This window comes from Taudactylus pleione, unplaced genomic scaffold (assembly GCF_031769625.1).
Source record: "Taudactylus pleione unplaced genomic scaffold, aTauple2 ptg000502l, whole genome shotgun sequence".
Classification (NCBI taxonomy): Eukaryota; Metazoa; Chordata; class Amphibia; order Anura; family Myobatrachidae; genus Taudactylus; species Taudactylus pleione.
Window position 1 is genome coordinate 6,214,189 of NW_028284904.1, and position 24,289 is coordinate 6,238,477.

The 24,289-nt window shown below is 42.7% G+C and overlaps 1 protein-coding gene across 1 annotated transcript in view; it reads right to left on the reverse strand.

Annotated features, from left to right (window-relative positions):
• Nucleotides 1–24,289, reverse strand: part of LOC148501811 (ovostatin-like) — a 405,898-nt gene that overhangs the window by 67,228 nt on the left and 314,381 nt on the right. Inside the window, exon 16 of the mRNA XM_088449993.1 lies at nt 7,326–7,437. Within this exon, the coding sequence (XP_088306119.1) occupies nt 7,326–7,437 (112 nt within the window). The remainder of the gene's footprint in view (nt 1–7,325; nt 7,438–24,289) is intronic.

Sequence of the window (24,289 nt, forward strand, 5' to 3'; positions counted from 1 at the left end):
GTTCCTAAGGTATATAGAAGAACAGTGTTAGACCTGGCTCATGGTCACCAGCCTTCAGGATAGAAAATCACTCTAAGAGAATCTTGCTCCAGTTTTCTAGCCAGGGGTCCATAAAGATGTATCTAAATATTGTGCATCCTGCCCTGAGTGTCAGTTTGATGCTCACAGGCACATTATAGAAGTATGCTTGTCCCATTACCCATTAATGAGTTCCCGTTTGAGAGAATAGCTATGGATTTGGTTGGACCTCCAATAAAGTCTGCCAAGGGTCATCAGTATATTTTGGATTATGCTACCAGATACCAGGAAGTGACACCATTGCGCAATACGGAAACAAAGACAATTGCCAGGGAACTTGTACATGTCTTTAGCAGAGTGGTAATGCCTAAAGAAATCCTTATGGATCAGGGTACCCCATTTATGCCAAGAATCATGAAGCAGTTGTGCCACCTGTTTAAGCGTACTCAGATGAGGACCTCTGTGTAAAACCCTCAGACTGATGGATTAATGTAGAGGTTTAACAAAACTATAAAGAATATGCTAAAGATGGAAAGGATTGGGATTATTATTGGCCTGGGCTGACTAAGGGACTTTAAAGCATCTGAAGACTTAATAAGTCTGATGATATACAAGCATCTAGTTTTTTAAGGAATATTTGGCACGGTAAGGTAAGGGTTAATGTTTGTTGCTAGCAGAGTGGAATGATATGTCAGTCAGGGTTCTTTAGCCTATCAGTTTAGTTAATGGGAGGTTAATTGGTAAATATATTACCTTTGGGGTGAGCGTTTGGACATAGGGCACCCGGGGCTACTCTAGCTGCGCCTCTTGAGGGCATCACCACTTAATACAAATAGATACTTTTCATATCACCTTTAATGTTTATTTTTTATTCATGTAATTTTTTCACATATATATTAACTATTTTTCAACACTTATTAATTAGTCTTACACATCTATACTTTACACTTCACTTTCACCCTTCTTCCTTTTTTCATGTGATGCCCTGGTGGGGTCCTGGGCTGGATGTTTTTTGGGGTGCCCTGCGGCCCCAACATGAACCACTTAGTGTTAGGAACTGCTAGTAACAGAGAAGCCTTGATGTGGCCTAGCAGCTTCCCATGGATTTACAAATGCATGCAACTAATATCTCTGAACTTCTATCACCATATAGTCCTCATGTATTGTTGCAGGGACAATTCAGTGTACTGAGGAACAATAGGGGGTTAAAATCCCCCACTTTTTTCTACTTGGTATGACCCCTCCCTTTCATGCACCTGTAGAGTACTGCCAGATTGATTGAGCAGCTGCCATTTTCTATTTGTAGTTAATGGGAGGGGCTTTAGTTAGGCATATAAATAGGCAATTCAAAGAGCATTCTCCCTCTTTCCTGTTTTGGATCCCCTCTCACCCATCCGGCTCTTCTATGGTTTGTATATTGTTTAATGTGGTTGGAATTTTAATTGCAATATGATAATTCCCAACAGAAGGTGGTGCAGCACTGCACAAAGCAGCGCTCCTCGGCGGCCTATTTGGACGCAAGAGTGGTTTGTGGCATTTCCCCACTGAGAGCGGCGAGTTGGTCACTACCTCAGGGGGGGACCTGGTCTCCATCTTATGGGGGGCTATTGCTAGGCCAATTGGAGGGAGGTGGTACAGCCTACCCCAGTTTGCGCTAGGGCGGCGATCTGCCCCACATTATTAAAATGTATCTATTGGGAGGTAGCGCTCCCTTTTTCTGCCACCATAATAATAATAATTATTAATTCTGATATGATCAATAAAGTCATTGGCTGCGACCCCTTTAATCCAATTTACTGTCTCAGTGTCGTTATTTCTAGTGTTCAGGTTTAGTATCAAGGTGTATTAATAAAACCAATAGGTGACTTATATATATTAGGTGATGAGCCTTACAAGATTGGCAGATCTGTCATTCCTGAAAATGATCTGCAAATCACTGAAAAATATCTGCAATGTACAGTATGGGTGCAGATCGGTGGATTGGGAAATCTTTAAATTGGGGAAAAATCATGGAATCTGTGAATCTTTTTTTTTGTAATTGCTGATCATACTGACTTACTTTTTTAAACTCCTCTCCAGAGAATAGATGCAGTTTGCTACTTCTGGGGGCAGCACCAGGCTCTGATGTAATTAGGCCCGCCCCCAATGCAGAAAAAAAGCTAGAATTTGCTGGTCCGTGAAGAGGGGGCGGGTCTAAATGATGCGGTTTTGTGCCATTTTAGCCCGGCCCTCTTTATACGGACTTGAAATTAAAGTTTTTATCGCCTCCATTTTGCCCAGTAGGAACTGGACAGGATGCAAGAGATCCGGCCACTCTTCTGGGGGTGGAGGGAGCTACACAAAAAATAGGGTGTCTCCCGCAACTTTCAGAAGAGTAGACAAGTATGTTGCTGATGTACGGGCTCCTTAGCTCCCTATTTGTAATATGGTAGAAGCTGCTGGTATCATATGTTATTTTCGCTCTGTGTCATTTGCACAGCAGGGCTGCATTGGGCGCACCAGCTAAAATGTTCAAGTTCAATAGGGAGGTAACAGTTAAGCAACTGGTTTGCAGCACCAGCCTCGGCTTTGGGCTTCTGTCCCACCACCCTATTATTTGCTATTGTTGTTATTCATGATAACAATAAAGTTCCATTAGGTTTATTTTATATAATATTGGTTTACTTACTACTTCCAGAAGCTCCAACTGCATCTGCAGAAAAATGAAAAAGATGTCACATTTCCCAACCACAAATAAATGTATCATACGCCCAACCATCTTTTTCAATGGCTCAAGTGCACCCATTTGTGAGCCAACTGCTTTTCCAGGTGCATGCAATCATCCAAGTTCTTCCCCAGGAAAAAGTAAGAAGTGAATGTGCCCCAGCCAATGCACATTTCTAGCGACTGCACTACCAACATACAGTATTGGAAATTAGTGGTCTGCTAAGTGTGGCATTTATACTGTAGCACAAGTTGATGTGCCCTGTAAGGGTGTACAAAGTACCTTGGTCAAAGCCTCTCTCTTGAATAACCACAACCACTAGATGTTGTGGACACTACCCGCTTGGTTCCTAGTTTATGCAGAAGACATCTGATAGAGCATAGCCCCTGAAATTGTTTACACACCCCCTCCATTACCGTGGACCAACCAATCACTTACAATCCATGATGTAAATTGCGGGTCTATAAAGAGGGGTCCGAGCCAAAATGACACAATTCTTATAGAAACTCTGCATATTGGCTGCGCCCCCTACAGGGCGAGTGGGGTGAGAGTGATGTGAACTGGCCCTTCTGTGTTCAATGTAGATAAAGTGGGGAGCCCTGCACACTGAATCGAAGTCTAAAGCTGGCAACACGCATAGCGATATTTTACCCGATCTGCCCGATTTCGATGCATTGGAACGACAGATCGTGTAAAATATGGCCAAATCGTGAGAAAATCGTGAGTCACCACTCACGATCATGATACGATGCTCGTCCCTGCTGGTCGTACATCGCATTGTCAGATCTGCCCTGCTGTAGGGCAGATCTGCCAATCTGGGATACAAATGCACTGGAGAAAAGTCTGAATGCACGATGGATCGTTTGAAGATTGGACACTGCAAACACCAAATCGTGTGCAGAGCTGCCGAGGAGAGTTTTCAAGGGAAATCGCTATGTCTGTGTCCAGCTTAATCGTGTGCTGCAGTATAGAGTAGGTCGCCCCTGACCCAGAAGTACAGAATTGAAGCATTTCTAACTGCGTTCTAGATTTACCGTAAGGTACCTGCAGAGACTATATTAGGACATTAGACCATTACACTAACTGTGGATACACCACAGCCAGAACTTTCCTATTGTTGATTTGGCATCTGTTTGACACTAAATTGTACACTGTGTAGTCATGGCAACATGAGAACACAATGTACATTATCTAATGCTGATTTTTAAGTACTAATACCATTTGAGAACACTTGTCTAATGTAACACATGAATAAATTATGGTCAGTCCTAATAAAGCCTCTCTGTCATCTGGACTTATACCATACATAAATACCAGAAAAGGGTAGAGCGCAGTTAGAAATTTTTCAATTCTATAGTTCTGTGTTCAGAGCTACATGATAAAGTGGTTCTATGTAACTACACAATAATAATCAGTGCTACATGATAAAGTGGTTCTATGTAACTACACAATAATAATCAGTGCTACATGATAAAGTGGTGCTATGTAACTACACAATAATAATCAGTGCTACATGATAAAGTGGTTCTATGTAACTACACAATAATAATCAGTGCTACATGATAAAGTGGTTCTATGTAACTACACAATAATAATCAGTGCTACATGATAAAGTGGTTCTATGTAACTACACAATAATAATCAGTGCTACATGATAAAGTGGTTCTATGTAACTACACAATAATAATCAGTGCTACATGATAAAGTGGTTCTATGTAACTACACAATAATAATCAGTGCTACATGATAAAGTGGTGCTATGTAACTACACAATAATAATCAGTGCTACATGATAAAGTGGTTCTATGTAACTACAGAATAATAATCAGTGCTACATGATAAAGTGGTTCTATGTAACTACACAATAATAATCAGTGCTACATGATAAAGTGGTGCTATGTAACTACACAATAATAATCAGTGCTACATGATAAAGTGGTTCTATGTAACTACAGAATAATAATCAGAGCTACATGATAAAGTGGTTCTATGTAACTACACAATAATAATCAGTGCTACATGATAAAGTGGTGCTATGTAACTACACAATAATAATCAGTGCTACATGATAAAGTGGTTCTATGTAACTACACAATAATAATCAGTGCTACATGATAAAGTGGTTCTATGTAACTACACAATAATAATCAGTGCTACATGATAAAGTGGTTCTATGTAACTACACAACAATAATCAGTGCTACATGATAAAGTGGTTCTATGTAACTACACAATAATAATCAGTGCTACATGATAAAGTGGTGCTATGTAACTACACAATAATAATCAGTGCTACATGATAAAGTGGTGCTATGTAACTACACAATAATAATCAGTGCTACATGATAAAGTGGTTCTATGTAACTACACAATAATAATCAGTGCTACATGATAAAGTGGTTCTATGTAACTACACAATAATAATCAGTGCTACATGATAAAGTGGTTCTATGTAACTACACAACAATAATAATCAGTGCTACATGATAAAGTGGTGCTATGTAACTACACAATAATAATCAGTGCTACATGATAAAGTGGTGCTATGTAACTACACAATAATAATCAGTGCTACATGATAAAGTGGTGCTATGTAACTACACAATAATAATCAGTGCTACATGATAAAGTGGTGCTATGTAACTACACAATAATAATCAGTGCTACATGATAAAGTGGTGCTATGTAACTACACAACAATAATCAGTGAATAGATTATGTAGAATTATAGAGTGATGGGATACAGGGAGGCTGTTGGCCACAGCAAATACTGTAATGACCCCACTGTTTGTTCTGGAACTTTTGGACAAGTCTTCCATGGTAAATAGCAGTGTTGTTGTGTTGATTTTATTGGTGGGAAAAACTGATTTTAAACTAATAGGTGATAGTGATGGTCTAAATTAGAAAAAAAATATCTAATACTTGCAGACACAGTTAGAGATCTAAGTTGGCTATTTGTTCACTATAACTTCTACATAGATCAAACATATAGTTTAAGGCACTTAAAAAAGTTGAAATAACTAATATAATAACATAATTCAAAGCTAACTGTGAAAGAAAGTGTTTTTTTTCCCATTTCAACCAACCAGATGATGTCATCTTTCTCATTCATTTTTTAAAAAAGAACGCAAATGTCTAATTGGTTGCTTTGGGTCACATGACCTTTATTGCTGCTTGTGCACCTCTTGTTTCTACAGTAACACCTGATACAACGAACTTCCCGTGATCCAGTGCAAGGCATGTCACAAAAACCTACTATTAGACTAATGAAGAACAATATTATATTTGGAAATGATATGATGTTCGGCATATTTATCACAATTTGCATTTTAAACGCAACATTTAATATTGTCACAGGAATGTATAATAATAAAGGTGGCAGGACAGAGACTGTGAGATAGCTCTGCCCCAGCGATGTGTCCGCATCAGGCTTCTGCCATAGTGACAGCCTTCACTTCCCGGGGCACATTGCTGCACATGCCCAGTAATGAAGTTCAGAGTGCTGACAAAACATACAGCCTGTGAGTGATAGGACACAGGCTGCATGCAGAAGGAAAATACATGTCTATAATAGAAAATAAATAAAATAAAACACACAGGGATCCTGATTGGCTGGCTGCTTCAGCTGATCTGTGTGGTCAGAACATTCACTGTACCTCAGCTGACCACACAGCTTAAATTAATGGGGTACAACAACGGGATCGGTATGATTTACCGCCGGTCGTGGCAGCCCGACATGGATGAAAATCCCGAACGGTGTTTAAGGAAAGTAACCCTAATCCCCCCCTAATCCTAACCCTCCCTTAGGGGTGCTAACCCTAACCTCCCCCCCCAGTGCCTAACTCTAATCCCCCTCTAAGTGCCTAAAGCTAACTCCCCCCTCCCCGCTGCCTAAACCTAAGTCTCCCAGGGGGGTGCCCAACCCTAACCTCCCCCCTGGGGTGCCTAAAGCCTCCCCCCCCTTCCCCTAGCTGGAACCTAACTCTCCAGGTGGGGTGCCTAACCCTAAGTACCCTAACCTTACCCCCCCCCGGCAGCTGTCTGCGCCCGGCCTTCGATCGGGATGCCGGGCGTCATGCTCCAGGTGTAAGTAAAATGACAGGCGTCAGGATTTCGACGCCTGTCATTTATCCCTTGCAGGGATTAGACAGTCGGGAAGACGGCGGTCGGGATTCCGTCCGTCGGCTTCCCGACTACTTCCCACAACAGCAGTCCACTGATCAGATATCCCTGGGTACAGGTAAGTTTTATTTTATTTATTTTCTATTATAAGCATTTATTTTTTTTCTGCATGCATCCTGTGTCCTATCTGAAATGCAAATTTTAGGGCATGGAGGAGATTTTTACGAAATCTCCTCTAAAAACCCTGTGATAAATTTATGTGAAACTAAAATAATGAGAAATTAAGGTAATAACACCTATTAAAAGATTGATAAATATGCCCCTTTGTATCTGGTAAATATTCACAAGGGGGTCCTTTTTCTTTGTACTATAATTGTCAACCTCATGGTCACAGTCTAATCTTAAATACTGAGTTCCTGAAATATTAGCATGTTTGATTTCATAGGATGAGCCTCAATCTTTGTAGCAGAAGATGATCTTACCGGATTTAAATTGCATTGTGGAAAATAAAGGTTGGATGATCGGTTCAGTCTCCTCACCGCACACAACCAGCTTCTGCACACGGAGATCTGTCGCACAGACTATACTAAGGGACTGCAATGCAAAGAGGAGACGGGGGTGTTTAATTTCGCGGAAACTGTAGGTTTTAGTCAACTGTTTATCTTAAATACTTATAGTATCACATTGCTCAATAGAAATATACTCTGTCCAAAATACTAGTATGAAATATTTAGAGATATTAAATATTCAAATTACATTTAAAATGATGCCACCATCAAACATCCTAGGTGTACTGAAGACGGGCAGATTTCTAGCTCTTGCAGGTACTGCAGTAAACAGCTGTCTCTAATATCCAGGCACAGTCATGTTTTAATGATTTGTACCTGGTTTTGTCCCTGCTTTTCAGAAGTGAAGAATACAATACCATTTTTATGTGCTATAAAGGGATATAGTCAGCATACCGATGCCGAAATCCTGACAGGTCGGGATCCCGGCAGCCGTATCCCGATCGCTGGCATCCCGAAGGTAACTAGTGGGGTGTTAGGGGGAGGTTAGAGTTAGTTAGCAGGGTTAGGTATTAGGGGGAGGGTTAGGCATCAGGGGGAAGATTAGGGTTAGGCTTCGAGGAGGGAGGGTTAGGATTATGGTGCGGGGAGGTTAGGTTTAGGCACTAGGGGAGTAGGTTAGAGTTAGGCACTGGGGAGGGGGTGTTAGGTTTAATGTGTGGGGAGGGGGAGGTTAGGTTTATGCACTAAGGGGGACATTAGGTTTAGGCACTGGGGAGGAGGTGTTAGGTTTAGGGTGCGGGGAGGGGGAGGTTAGGTTTAGGCACTAATGGGTTAGGTTATGGTTAGGCACCGGGGAGGGAGGGTTGGTATAGGGGTTAGGGAGAAACTTACCTCATCTTCTAATGGGTGTCGGGATTCTGGCTATCGGGATGCTGCTGTCGGTATTGTGACCTGCGGCAACCCAATAGCCGGGATTTCATACCCAACCCTCTACACATAGGTGTCTTTATAATGGGTGCAAGGTGTGTGGTGCACACAGGCCCACACCTCACCCCCTGCACCCATAGGTAATAATACTTACCCCTCTGCCGATTCCCGAAGTTCTGCTCCACAGCGCCGGACTGGTGCTGCAGAGCAGCAAACACACACTGGGAAAATAGCGGCGGCCATTTTCCCAGTGTTTTGCGCATGCGCAGAAAAGATGTCCCTGGGAAAGTAGGCGCGGGCGCCATTTTCCCGGAAACCCGCGCATATGCTGCAGATTCTGGCATGATGCCAGAATCTACAGCGCTCAGTGCCATGGAGAGCCGCACCTGCCGCTATAAATACCTGTCTCTAACTACCTGCGCTGGACATTGGTCCGGATTCATTATGGATGGCTATTGCAATCGCAGCTGTGATTACGCACGCAGTTCAATATGCTAATGTTTGCAACCGCTCAGCAAGCATACAGACGCCCACTACCGCTTTCTCACATTCGCAATACCTCACAGTCCAGTGTATACATCTGTAACATCAGCCACAGCTCAGCCAGCATAGGACACACACTACTGCTATCTCACATCTGTAATCCCTCACAGTCTTGTGTATACATCAGCCACAGCTCAGCCAGCATAGAGACACCCGCTACTGCTATCTCACATCCGTAATAGCTCACAGTCCTGTGTATACATCTGTAACATCAGCCACAGTACAGCCAGCATAGAGACGCCCACTACTGCTATCTCACATCTGTAATACCTCACAGTCTTGTGTATACATCAGCCACAGCTCACCCAGCATAGAGACGCCCACTACCGCTTTCTCACATCTGTAATACCTCACAGTCCTGTCTATACACCAGCCACAGCTCAGCCAGCATAGAGACGCCCACTACCACTTTCTCACATCTGTAATACCTCACAGTCCTGTGTATACTACCGTAACATCAGCCACAGCTCAGCCAGCATAGAGATGCCCACTACTGCTATCTCACATCCGTTATAGCTCACTGTCCTGTGTATACATCTGTAACATCAGCCACAGCGCAGCCAGCATAGAGACGCCCACTACTGCTATTACACATCTGTAATACCTCACAGTCTTGTGTATACATCAGCCACAGCTCAGCCAGCATAGAGACGCCCACTACCGCTTTCTCACATCCGTAATACCTCACAGTCCTGTCTATACATCAGCCACAGCTCAGCCAGCATAGAGACGCCCACTACCACTTTCTCACATTCGTAATAACTCACAGTCCTGTGTATACATCTGTAACATCAGCCACAGCTCAGCCAGCATAGAGACACCTAATACTGCTATCTCACATCTGCAATACCTCACAGTCCTGTGTATACATCTGTAACATCAGCCACAGCTCAGCCAGCATAGAGATGCCCACTACTGCTATCTCACATCTTTTATACCTGACAGTCCTGTGTATACATCAGTAACAGCTCAGCCAGCATAGAGTCACCCACTACTGCTATCTCACTTCTGTAATACCTCACAGTCCTGTGTATACACCTGTAACATCAGCCACAACTCAGACAGCATAGAGACACCCACTGCTGCTAACTCACATCTGTAATACCTCACAGTCCTGTGTATACACCTGTAACATCAGCCACAGCTCAGCCAGCATAGAGACACCTACTACTGCTATCTCACACCTGTAATACCTCACAGTCCTGTGTATACATCAGCCACAGCTCAGACAGCATAGAGACACCCACTACTGCTATTTCACATCTGTAATACCTCACAGTCCTGTGTATACATTTGTAACATCAGAAACAGCACAGCCAGCATAGAGACGCCCACTACCGCTATCTCATATCTGTAATACCTCACAGTCCTGTGTATACATCTGTAACATCAGCCACAGATCAGCCAGCATAGAGACACCTACTACTGCTATCTCACACCTGTAATACCTCACAGTCCTCTGTATACATCTGTAACATTAGCCACAGCTCAGCCAGCATAGAGACACCTACTACTGCTATCTCACATCTGTAATATCTCACAGTTCTGTGTATACATCTGTAACATCAGCCACCGCTCAGCCAGCATAGAGACACCCACTACTGCTATCTCACATCTGTAATACCTCACAGTCCTGTGTATACATCTGTAACATCAGCCACCGCTCAGCCAGCATAGAGACACCCACTACTGCTATCTCACACCTGTAATACCTCACAGTCCTGTGTAAACATCTGTAACATCAGCCACAACTCAGCCAGCATAGAGTCAACCACTTCTGCTATCTCACATTCGTAATACCTCACAGTCCTGTGTATACATCTGTAACATTAGCCACAGCTCAGCCAGCATAGAGACACCCACTACTGCTATCTCACACCTGTAATACCTCACAGTCCTATGTATAAATCTGTAACATCAGCCACAGCTCAGCCAGCATAGAGTCGCCCACTACTGCTATTTCACATCTGTAATACCTCACAGTCCTGTGTATACATCTGTAACATCAGCCACAGCTCAGCCAGCATAGAGACGCCTACTACCGCTTTCTCACATTCGTAAGACCTTGCAGTCCTGCGTACACATCGGTAACATCCAGTAACATCGGCCCATCACGCAGACTTACAGCAGCTCTGACCTGTCTCAGAAATTGCAAGTCTCGTTGCACACAGCGAGTACTCAAGCTGCATATCGCTGTGGCTAATTTATGCACGCCCATGCAACGGCATTCCAACGGACAGGCACGCCAACATTTCTCCGACCACTCCCCCATCACCACTCCCAAATGCTGATGTACCGTCACTCATTCTGCAATGGCTGTCTATCTGCGTGCGTGATCACGGTGCATTCACAATGGTGATCTGCGCACATGTACTGCGGCCGATCTGCGTACTCTATTGCAATTGCGATCCATGCTGAATCAGGACCATTGTTAGTAAATATTTAGTAATTGCATGTATTTAAAATTGAGATGTGCGCATACCCCTGTGTTTTGGCTCTTTCTAATTCATCATCATGTATCAGTTTTGGCAAAACCACCCTCAATTGTGTTGGTTCGGTTCTGAATCCCTTTAAAATCAATAAAAATCCATAATAAATTAATAAAAACAGCTAAAATTACGTAATTTTTAACTTTTTACATGCAATCCAAAAAGTGAGATTCAGGTCTTAAATCGGAGTTCAGGTCTCGCTGCAGACCAGAGCCAAGACTTCCGGCTCTCGCAGATAGGTGTAGGGAGAGACGACATGACCCATACAGTTGGGGGGACGCACCATTTTCAACCATGGCCAGGGTGCTAATTAGCCTAGTTACGCCAATGAAGACATCAATACAAGCGAAATGCACATGCACATGACCATTGCAGGACCTGTAAGTAAGCATAGCCTCACCTGTGCTATGTGTTATTAGACGAGACAAAAAGCTGACCCTTTCATCATAAGTGGCTATGGCGCTTTGCCGTAACGATATTAAACTTGAACCTCTATATACCCCTGCCTGTACCTTCTAAAATCCTTCCTATAAACCTCTAAGGATGATGCTAATTTGCTTACGCAGTCATACAGTAAATAAAAGACTCCAGACTAGGAATGTGTGGTTCCGAAGCACAAAGTATTATTCAAGTAAAAAGTACAGTCAGTTACACGCTATTGATCCAGACACAATTAGACGTAAAGGAATTATACAGACCCCAAGTACAGTATACATATGCAGCGCATTCTGGTCCAGATGTTAGGCATCAGCAATAAACCCCTCAACCCTCAGCGTACAGCAAGAAGACTAATGACCCAGTGTTTGAGCACACATATTTATACCCCCCCAGAATAGACAGGACAATAGAGAAGCTTGTTGCTCATATTATTATTGGTTCCCAGGGGAGAAGCATCTGTTATAGAGCGTTTTACAAGCTGGTTCAAATAGACTCACCCAGCCTCCAACAACTGGGGGTCTCTGCCCCCCCACCCACATGCTACATCCTAACAGTTATACAAAATATACATTTTGTTGCTTGTAGTCTCTGCGGTCCATAAGTTGGGAATGCATGATGCGATCTCCACACCGATAGTACTGGAATTCTATTGAAAGAGTACGCATCAGTACGAAACCAAACACGGCAGTCTTAACATGTATAAAACCTTAGTTATCAAATATCTTTATTTCACAGCATTTAAACTAACTGAACCAACTTAAATCTTATACTTTAAAGCTTATTAAACCTTATGTGTGAATATGTAATGTGTGAGTGTGCGGGGTTTGATATAAGGACGCTAGTTAAATTGGGGCAGATGCGTGCGCATAAAGCTAATAAAACAGCATTTTTTTACAAAGTCCTATGCATTCGCTAATATGCGACTAGTTAACAGCGCAATTTTGCGTATTAATGTGTGTATGAGAAATGATGCACTTACATCTCAGTAAGTGAACATCTAGCAATGTGACATGCTGAGCCTGATAGTTCCACATGCCCTCTGTCAGCAGGCCCCTACTTTTCCCAGGCTTCAAAAGAAAAACTCTTTATTCTCCCAGTCTCTTATGTGAATGCAAATAGCCCAACTACAAGAGACAGACCTAAGATAACACTCTAGTCTTTGAAGTCATTTCATTGAAGGAAGCTTGCTAATGTAAGGTGTGTATTCGAGCCAGGCCACCTGTAGTGAGGGCAAACACTATCCAGGAAGCATATCTACACAAGCTAGTTGTCACGAGGCCATTTGCTCTATTCATCTAATGCAATCAAATTTTGACATACTGTAAAGCCATTTCTGAAATATATCCTTTATAATATGTAAAGTCATGAAATAGGCCTTTGGTGAATCACGGTAACTTATGGCGATGGTCACAGATGCATTCGCATGGTGCTAATAGTATTATCGCCACATGTACTAAAGTGTGAGTTTATCTAAAATGGCGCTTAGGCGGCCATTTTGCAAAATGGCGTCGCTGCGATTCAATTTTAAACTGATCTTGTCTCAGCCAATAATCCAGTTTTGACAGTCCACCCTTTGATAGCGAACAACATGCTATCACAATCTGCTAAGAGAATTTAATTTAGGCTTACAGTTACATATTATTTAGTGTTATTATGGGATGGCACAAGGTGGTTCTTAATCCATCAATAATGTGTCTCTGGTTGAGGACATAAAACTACTATTATACGCACACCGCGGATCTTGGAAGATCTTGTGAAAGGTGTGGGAATGCACCAGTCTTATAAAAGCAGTCTTGAAGGGGAATTGAGACTTTACATTATCTGGGGTGTTTTAAAAATAACATTTCAATAATACATTTTTTATGCATGGCTAAATATAATACATTAAATGATGATATTTCCTAGCTCAGGGTTGTAATGCAGTTCTGTATTTACCTCGGTATTCATACTGGCCACCATCATAATTTCATTCTTTCGTTTTACTCTATTTTTACATTTTCCACACTTCAACACAATAGGAACACACCGGACGCATATGCCAATTATTATGATGACAATCAGTATAAGGATTAAGAATTTGCCTATACTGGCGATTACATCCTGGACCCATTCTCCTAGACCTGAGAACCATTTCACTGGGTTCAGCCATGAAACCCATCCTTCTATCTTTTCCCCTACTTCAGCCACTGAAGCATTATGGTTCTTACAAAACTCCCATTTTAGCTGCAGAATTTCATCCATCCTCCAGTCTATCATCTCCTTAGGGTCGCTGGTATCATTGGTGACATAGGTGCAACATTTTACTCCAAATTGGGTGGCTAACGTTACGCAATACCTTCCAGTAACAGCAGTTAAATAATTCAACACTAGCCTGTGTTGCACCAGTTCTTTCTTGTACGCTTGCATTGTCTCCCTGTATACCTGAATGTGTCATTGTACATCTCGGTGATATTATCTATCAATTTAGTAAGATCCCAAATATATCTAATATTTAGTGTTCCCCTAGCGATCCTGGTGGGATCCAGTGCTACTAAAACTTGAAAGCCAGTTGTCTCACTAATTAACTGAGTGGCTTTATGCACATCACCAGGTATCATGTTTCTTTTGCCTCTGTGTTCATATTGCGTGTGAAGATATGGTGATGGTGTGTTTTTATGTATACCTAGCATTTCAACATGTGTGAGGGTCATAACTTCTGGAAGTATTCTTCCCAAATAACATAACAATTACAATACTAAAATTAGTCAGACACTCCCCTGATTGGCATTGCACTCCTCCTGACTCCACTCCATCAGCACTGCCATCAGCTCCCATTTCCTCAATTGGTCCTCCATCATAGACACTGAGTATCCCCAAACAGATCATCACAACAAAAACTCTGGAAAAAAAGAACTAGGATGACCACAGCAGACCACTCCATTACTGGAAGCACTGATCTACACATTTCTTTAGCTCAGATATCTCACCATCACCTTTTTAATCCTTCCGGCACAAGCTCGCAATTGACAGGTCCACGTTATCGGCCTTGTCTCCGCCTTGTATCTCCACCGGTTGGATAACCTCCCTATAGTGAGTGGAATGGACCCACGTATCTTCCCCGGCCACCCTTTGAGGATGTTGTTTTGTCAGATACGGACCTGTCCACTGATCAGTTAAACAACCTGAGCTAAAAAAAAAATTTGGATCATAACAAATTCTCCAGATTTGACATCATGACAGTTTGCATTAGACATGTTAGTTAATAACACTTTCAATTTCGGTTATTCTCATTCATCTTCGTGAGACCCTGCACAGTAACCTCATTATCATATTTTCACATGAGGCTACCTGTTTGAACAGTATCTCAAAGGGGGGCAAATAAAGGAAAAGACAGCCTGGGATAATCTTAGTGTTGTTACCCATCACCTTACACATGTTCTTGGAAACGCCACCTGTAAAATAAGTCCCCCTTTCATTTTTAATAATTCTAGGGATATAGTATCTGCATACAGGTTCCTGCAATTAAATCTTGTTATTAATAGCTACTGCTCAAAATAATGTCTGGGCCACTGGGTTGGATAGTATTCCGAGTAGTCGACCTCAGCCTGGCATGGCTGCCATTTATCCTTAGCAACATTGTGTACTATGAGTGGGAGATAAAGCACAACAGTTTAATATAATTTAAACATGACCTAAAATACAACAATAAATCATCCACATTTTACATTAGAACAGATCCATTGATAGGTTGAAAAGATTGTAAACAGTCATATAAGGCCTGGGAGAAGAAACTGGGGATACCTATGAACCCATTGGAAACTCGTGTTCCTGTGCGGTGTTCTTCACTTTGCAGTTCTTACTTACGTGTCCCACTTGGTGACAGTTAAAACAACATTTTGAATGGGGTGGATGAAAAGATTGTTGTGGGATTTGAGCAAGACGGAAAGGTGGTGGGTATGGGTAAGAATAGGGAGGGTAAGGATATTGTGGGGGATATGAGTATGGGACCTGTGGTTGTGTATGATATGTGGGGTAAGGATGTGTTTGCTATGGTGTGGGATTGGTGAGGATGTGTAATTGTTCAGGTGCAGGTGTGTGTGTGGGTGCAGGTGTGTGTGTGGGTGCAGGTGTGTCAGTTCGCTGTGATGTTATTGTCATTCCTTCCAGAGCTTGGATACTGACAGCCATTAGTTTTTCGCTCTGGGTCTCTCACTTCTTTGTGATATTTTTATCATGTTCTATGGCAGACTCTATGAGGTTATCTATTGTAAGTCCCCTCTAGCCAGGCTGTGAGGTCTGAGCCCGAGTCTTTAAGTCGTCTTTAAGACCGTCCATGAGTACCGTGACTATCATTCCCCTGTGGTGAGTGCTGTCTTTAATATCTTCTATCCCAGTGTACTGGGTGATAGCCTGCAGAGCCCGATCGCAATAATCCTCTGCAGATTCACTCTCCTTTTGCTTAATTGTGAAAATTTTGTTCCAGTTAACTACTACTGGAAAATATATACCCAATTGAGTTACAATGCGGGAAATGTTACCTTGGTTTACTTGGTCTGTTAAGGGAACATCACCATCCAATACACAATCCGTGATAAATTTTGTCACATCAGTATTGTGTGGCAGACAGGCCCTTAACACCACACGCCAATCTTTATTAGTTGGCTCATGAGAACTACCCAAATTTCTCAAAAATCTTTGACATTTGGCTAGTCTCTTTTTGGGATCGGGGAAATCATTTATGATGGAATTTAGTTCTGCTCTTGTCCATGGACAATGCATTACTACTTCCCTCGTGGGCACTACACCGTTCGCATCTACATTTCCATTCGGAACAGTTATTGTCCGAATGGGATGCAGACTGGTAGCGTTGCTACCTCTGACCTGGTTACCAAGCTGGGGGTTTAATCTGCTGCTGCAACATATGGTATTAACAACTTCCTCTACGGGTGCAGAGTGTGTTAACACTTCCCTTGCTGTTACCGATGGAGATGGCGGCACCACCCGTGATTGTGGTGATGCAGCATCTATCATTTGCACAGCATGGGAAATGGCAGACATTACAATAGGCTCATCATCCACATCATAAACATTTTCTTTATGGTTGCTTAAGAGAGGGTACAAATTGCTTGTTACATTTTTATGGGTATTGTTGGTAACTGTACTTGCACCTCCATCCACATAAGGTGGGGGAGGTGAGCGTGAACTGCTGTCAATACTCTCCACAACGCTACCTTGCCACACTTGTGTGCCATTTTGCGGCTCGCCCGTATTGCAATTTAACGTCGCGGATGTATTTTCTGGCAATGCGCTCGCAACACTAGTTTGCGTCACTTGCACATTTTTAAGCCACGCATCCCCTTCATGCTGCCACAATTTGAAACATTCAAAATATATGACCTTTTTTTCTCGGGAGCACATCAGACTGATGTGATCCCGGATGTTATGTAATACATCCTTATCAAAACTACCAATTCTGGGAAACGGTCTAACACTCTTCATCGTCATTTTAAACCATACATCACAATCCCTTATTGCATAAGTACCGTACTTAGTATGCATAATACGATGGGCTGATCCGATCGGCGCCTCCATTAGCAGCACATCATTGTCTAACATCTCTACTGTTTGCATGGCTCCCATTCTGAGACAAAATCCTATGCTTTTCAATAAAGATTTAAACTGGTGAAAGACAATCAAGATACTTTCACTTACCTGTGGATAATTTAAGTCGGCGGCGCCCACACACCTGGATAAGATTTGAAAAAGGCAACTTCCACACCCGGATAAGATTTAGTAAGGCAACTTCCACACCTATGGGAGTTTTTATGTCGGCCACTCCCACGTACCTCTCTACAACAAAGACAACATGTACACCTGCTACTGTGTATAGAACGGTAAAGCTACTTACCGAGCTGCTAGACTAACCCTTGCACCTATCCCTTAAGGATCAAACGATACCCTTAACTTTGTCCAACAAATATTCACGGTTACACACTTTTTTCCTGCGCAGAAAAATACACGTTAAACCAGATATTGATAACAATTGAAAAAGGTAAACCTCGACAGCTTTGCATAAACACGTGGCAGTAGAACCATAAGTACGTATACACTATTGTGTGACCAGCCGCATACACAATAATGCGACTACCACACAACCGTATAATGACTTTTTATCTGCGTACGCAAAAGTGCATCTTTGCTGTGTGCAAAACTGTGACTCAGCCGCGTACTCAATACTGCAGCACCCTTTTAAACGTTTGGTTCTATCAACAAAGGAAAACAAACTTTTTCCTCTCTTGTCCCTGGATTCTAGTCAGCTTCCTTTGCTCACTCGAAAATGGATAGCGATTTTCAGCACAAAGCGGATGCAGGAAAACCCTGTATATGGCCACTCCACCCTTTGCTGAGATATCGATAGCCGTATGTGCCGTGTGAGTAGGTAAGTGACTTCACTTGATGAGCCCCCATCTGACGATATTAAAATTGAACCTCTATATACCCCTGCCTGTACCTTCTAAAATCCTTCCTATAAACCTCTAAGGATGATGCTAATTTGAGTATGCAGTCATACAGTAAATAAAAGACTCCAGACTTGGAACAGGTGGTTCCGAAGCACAAAGTATTATTCAAGTAAAAAGTACAGTCAGTTACACGCTATTGATCCAGACACAATTAGACGCAAAGGAATTATACAGATCCCAAGTACAGTATACATATGCAGCACATTCTGGTCCAGATGTTAGGCATCAGCAAGAAACCCCTCATCCCTCAGCGTACAGCAAGAAGACCAAAGACCCAGTGTTTGAGCACACATATTTATACCCCCCCAGAATAGACAGGACAATAGAGAAGTTTGTTGCTAATATCATTGGTTCCCATGGGAGAAGCATCTGTTACAGAGCGTTTAACAGGCTGGTTCAAATAGACTCACCCATCCTCCAACAACTGGGGGGCTCTGCCCCCCCACCCACATGGTACATCCTAACAGTTGTTCCTAAAATATACATTTTGTTGCTTGTAGTCTCTACGGTCCATAAGTTGGGAATACATGATGCGATCTCCACACCGATAGTACCGGAATTCTATTGAAAGAGTACGCACCAGTACGAAACCAAACACAGCTGTCTTAACATGTATAAAACCTTAGTTATCAAATATCTTTATTTCACAGCATTTAAACTAACTGATCCAACTTAAATCTTATACTTTAAAGCTTATTAAACCTTATGTGTGAATATGTAATGTGTGAGTGTGCGGGGTTTGATATAAGGACGCTAGTTAAATTGGGGCAGATGCGTGCGCATAAAGCTAATAAAACAGCGTTTTTTTACAAAGTCCTATGCATTCGCTAATATGCAACAAGTTAACAGTGCAATTGTGCGTATTAATGTGTGTATGAGAAACGATGCACTTAAATCTCACTAAGTGAACATCTAGCAATGTGACATGCTGAGCCTGATAGTTCCACATGCCCCCTCTGTCAGCAGGCCCCCACTTTTCCCAGGCTTCAAAAGAAAAACTCTTTATTCTCCCAGTCTCTTGTGTGAATGCAAATAGCCCAACTACAAGAGACAGACCTAAGATAACACTCTAGTCTTTGAAGTAATTTCATTGCAGGAAGCTTGCTAATGTAATGTGTGTATTCGAGCCAGGCCACCTGTAGTGAGGGCAAACACTATCCAGGAAGCTTATCTACACAAGCCAGTTGTCACGTGGCCATTTTCTCTATTCATCTAATGCAATCAAATTTTGACATACTGTAAAGCAATTTCTGAAATATATCCTTTATAATACGTAAAGTCATGAAATAGGCTTTTGGTGAATCGCGGTAACTTATGGCGATGGTCACAGATGCATTCGCATGGTGCTAATAGTATTATCGCCACATGTACTAAAGTGTGAGTTTATCTAAAATGGCGCTTAGGCGGCCATTTCGCAAAATGGCGTCGCTGCGATTCAATTTTAAACTGATCTTGTCTCAGCCAATAGTCCAGTTTCGACAGCCGATATAAGCAGCTATGGTGGCAACGATATTAAGAGAAACCACATATCTGATTTCTCCATGGACAACCTTAGAATATATTTTAGAGAAGCAGCGATAACCCCTTATTTCAGCAAAATCAGCAAAAAAAGAAGGGTTATCACCACTCTATACATTTGCTTCTATTTTACATTGCTGGCAAGTATATTATAGCATATTATAGCAGTTTTTCACCTTTTAGATGAATTTACTTTATTAGCTTGTGTATAGCATCTGATAAATGTTACCTTTTTTCTGCCATCTCAGTCATTTATATCACCAGGCAAAGTCGTTGTGCTTTTATAGTTTCCCTAGAATAGTGTACCTCACAATGTTACTCTATTGATTTAACTGTATCCAACCACAACACATATGTATCATACTAGAGTGCAACAAAATAAATAACTGTTGTGTTGATGTAAAGACATGGCTAAAATCACGAAAGGACGTCAGAAAGATAAAGCAAAGTATTTAATAAAATTTCCCTGATACTGTATAATGAACAAACTAATAAGTGTGCAAAGTATCTGGGCTGTACCTCTCTGGGGCACAGGCCAGCCAGGGAGGCGCAACCATGACCACAGAATGGCGCACCCGAAGCCCTCATTGGCATTTGCCAACTCAAACAGGGCATCCAATGGGGAGGGGCCATGTTCCTCTTGTCTGGCCACACCCTCTAGTCCTGCAGTCCGCCCTCCCATTTGGCAGCTATGAAGAACAGTGCGGGGGCTCCATGACCAGCATTATGCCACCAGCTGCACCCCACCCACACAACTTTCTGTGGCATACTTCAAAGGCGGAATTTGGGATTACCATAGTTGAAAGACGTGAAGTCACTACGAGATTATACAGTATATAGTACCGCAACTTTAACTCATGGTAATGCATTTGGTTATAATTAGAAGTACACATTTGTTTCACTCAGACTCTAAGTACTATCATGAGCTACATCTGCTTTAGGATGTGTGCACAAGGGAATTTATGGCCTCATTCAGAGATGTATGCAAAAGCGAATTTACACAGACGAGCAATTTGCTATTGTGCATCCCGACCCTCCTTTCCCCCTGCGGCTATCCACCCGATGCCCGGCTTACCTACGACCGGTATGCCGGGCATCAGGATTTTGGCGTGGGGCTGATGATAGGCGTCGGTATTTAGACGCCTATCATTAGTCCCATGCGGGATTTCACTGTCGGGAAGCTGGCGGTCGGTAATTCGACCGACGGCTTCCTGACTACATACTGCATGGAGAACCCGTTTGCAAAGTGAAAGACAGGTAGTCAGCATTTGGGGAAGAAAATGGGTGGGTTGGTTAGAAACACGCAGGCATGTCTAACCGTTTAAATGCCGTTACATGGGTGTACATCATTTAGCCATTGCAATATCTTATGCAGCTCTCTGTGTGTCAGGAGAGCCGCTGTATTTGAGACTAGTCAGAAGAGCCACAAGGGCTGCATGGCTGGTCGATGTGTGTCAATGTTACCAATTTTTACGCTGGCACGAGAAGGCAGCAATGGGCGTCCCTATTCCCGGGTAAACTCTGGAACTGTTAACATATTTTAGCAGCTGCTGTTCGTGTGAAATCGCTGCTGCAATCACGTTAGCGTCTATCTCTAAACCAGACCCTTAATCCATCTTCAACTTCAATAGGACAGAACGCAGCTCAAATAGAAAAAGGGACTGAAATGAGATGGGAAGGGCCACTTTGGACGACACGTAGCGAATACTCCACAGAATGTAGGCGCAGCTTGCAGATATTGTTCCCATCTGTACTCTGCCAAACCAACCAACACAGGTATTTTAATATTTCAAATGTATTTGCAATGCCGTTTTCAATTTAATTTTATACATACAATATATTCATTAGGAACTACTGTGCAGGGCCACTGTACTTCTAGGAGAGATAAGCAGTTAGTTTTCTTTTGAGGCCTTATTTATCAATGAAATTCTGTCTTTAAAACACATGGAAATACAAAGGGGGAGGGGCCCTAGATTGCACACCCTAAGCACAATGTGAGGTGCTACCTGCTGAGACTTGTAGTGCTGCAAGCATAAAGATACAAATGCAAGTGCACACTCTAACCATGCTGAACCTAATAATATAACTGCTAAATAGCATCAAAGAGGTTCTTTGCATAATAATGGCCATAATTATGGGCCTGCTCATAGCGTCCATGTGACCTCTATCAGGCAGGTCCCTAACACTCCTATGAAACAATTATAGGGCACGGGACCTCCAGGCCAACCCAGAAGAACCGCCCCATGGCATCACACTAGTGTGACATTTAAAGTGAGGGTTAAAGAATACTGAAGAAAGCCTATGTGTTAAGTCCTACATGAGTAGGAGGTTATAATAAAAAGTGTATAAAGTATGTACACTGGAAAGATGAGACTCCTTCCACCTTGATTAGCACCCCTCCCACCTGTTCCTGGGTGTTTTTAATTAGCAAGGAGTCCTTGCATCCCAAGACTGTACATCTAATGAGGCACACTGAGGGTAAGACCTATTATTTATATGCTGTGTCAGTTTTGGGACTGGTATTGGTGTGTGGGTCTCTCTGGGCTGGTGTGGCTGGACTGTTTCATGGCATCATAATGTACACTTTTTCAATTCTTTAGTTTGTTATTTATATAGGTAGAACTTTTTACACTTTTTATTATAACCTCCTACTTATGTAGGACTTAACTCATAGGCTTTCTTTAGTATTCTTGAACCCTCACTTTAAATCTCACACTAGTGTTATGCCATGGGGCAGATCTGCTGGGTTGGCCTGGGGGGACCCTTGCCCTATAATGGTTCCATAGGAGTGTTAGGGACCTGCTTGATAGAGGTCACCAGGACGCGGTGAGCAGGCCCATAATCATGGCCATTATTATGCAAAGAACCTCTTTGATGCTATTTAGCAGTTATATTATTAGGTTCAGCATGGTTAGAGTGTGCACTTGCATTTGTCTCTTTATGCTTGAAACTAGGGGTGAGCGGGTTCGGATTTCTGAAATCCGAACCCCCCCGAGCCCCCCCGATCCGAGTCAGATCCGAGTCAGGCTCGACTTTTCCCGCCTGACTCGGATCTGAAATCGAGGCAAAACGTCATCATCCCGCCTTCCGGGTCTCGCGGGTTTTGGATCCTATATAAGGTACCCGCGTCGGCGCCATTTTCTCACTCGGCTGTGGACAGTGAAGAGGGAGGGTGGGAGTTAGGGCAGGCTGGGCTGTGTAGTGTAGTGTAGTATAGTGCAGAGTAGTGTTGTGCTGTGCTGTGCTGTGCTGCGCTGTGCTGCTGTTGTCCACTACTTCAAAGTCCATAGGGGCTGGCTGTGTTGTGCTGTGCTGCTGTTGTTAATAGGGGCTGTGTCCACTACATCAAAGCTCTGTCCATCAGGGGTGCTCCCCCCAAGTGCTAAAAAAATAATATTTTTTCTGTGTTTGTGAATTGTGTGCGCAGTAGCCGCACGTGAATCAACAAAGTAGTGCCAAGCGTGCGCCTGTGTCATAAGAAAAGGGCCGGCTGGCTTGACCGTTAAAGTGTGCTGTGACCCCCAAAGTACACTCCAGTCCAAACCAAAAAAAAAAATATTTTCTGTGTTTGTGAATTGTGTGCGCAGTAGCCGCGCGTGCATCAACAAAGTAGTGCCAAGCATGCGCCTGTGTCATAAGTAAAGGGCCGGCTGGCTTGACCGTTAAAGGGTGCTGTAACTCCCAAAGTACACTCCAGTCCAAACCAAAAAAAAAAATATTTTCTGTGTTTGTGAATTGTGTGCGCAGTAGCCGCACGTGAATCAACAAAGTAGTGCCAAGCGTGCGCCTGTGTCATAAGTAAAGGGCCGGCTGGCTTGACCATTAAAGGGTGCTGTAACCCCCAAAGTACACTCCAAACCAAATAACAAAATATTTTTTCTGTGTTTGTGAATTGTGTGCGCAGTAGCCGCGCGTGCATCAACAAAGGAGCAGCGCCAAGCGTGCGCCTGTGTCCCATAAGTAAAGAGGCGGCTGGCTCATTTCTTAAAGGGTGGTGTAACCCACAAAGTGCACTGCTCTCCAGCAAAAATAAAAAAATATTTTCTGTGTTTAGCCGCACGTATATATCAAATCGATATAACATAAATGGAGGACCAAACTTTCTCCGATAAAAATAAAATAGAGAAAGATCAAGAACCACTTCCTCCTAGTGCTGAAGCTGCTGCCACTAGTCATGACATAGACGATAACATGCCATCAACGTCGTCTGCCAAGGCCGATGCCCAATGTCATAGTAGAGGGCACATACAATCCCAAATGACAAAGTTCAGGAAAATGACCTTGAAAAAAACATTTAAATCATCTGAAGAGAAACGTAAACTTGCCAATATGCCATTTACGACACAGAGTGGCAAGGAACGGCAAAGGTCGATCCCTAGTATGTTCATGACCAGTGGTTTAGCTTCACATGACGATGGAAGCCCTCCTCCCACTAAAAAAATCAAAAGAGTTAAGCTGGCAAAAGCACAGCGAAGAACTGTGCTTTCTAAGAAGATATCACAAATCCCCAAGGAGAGTCCAA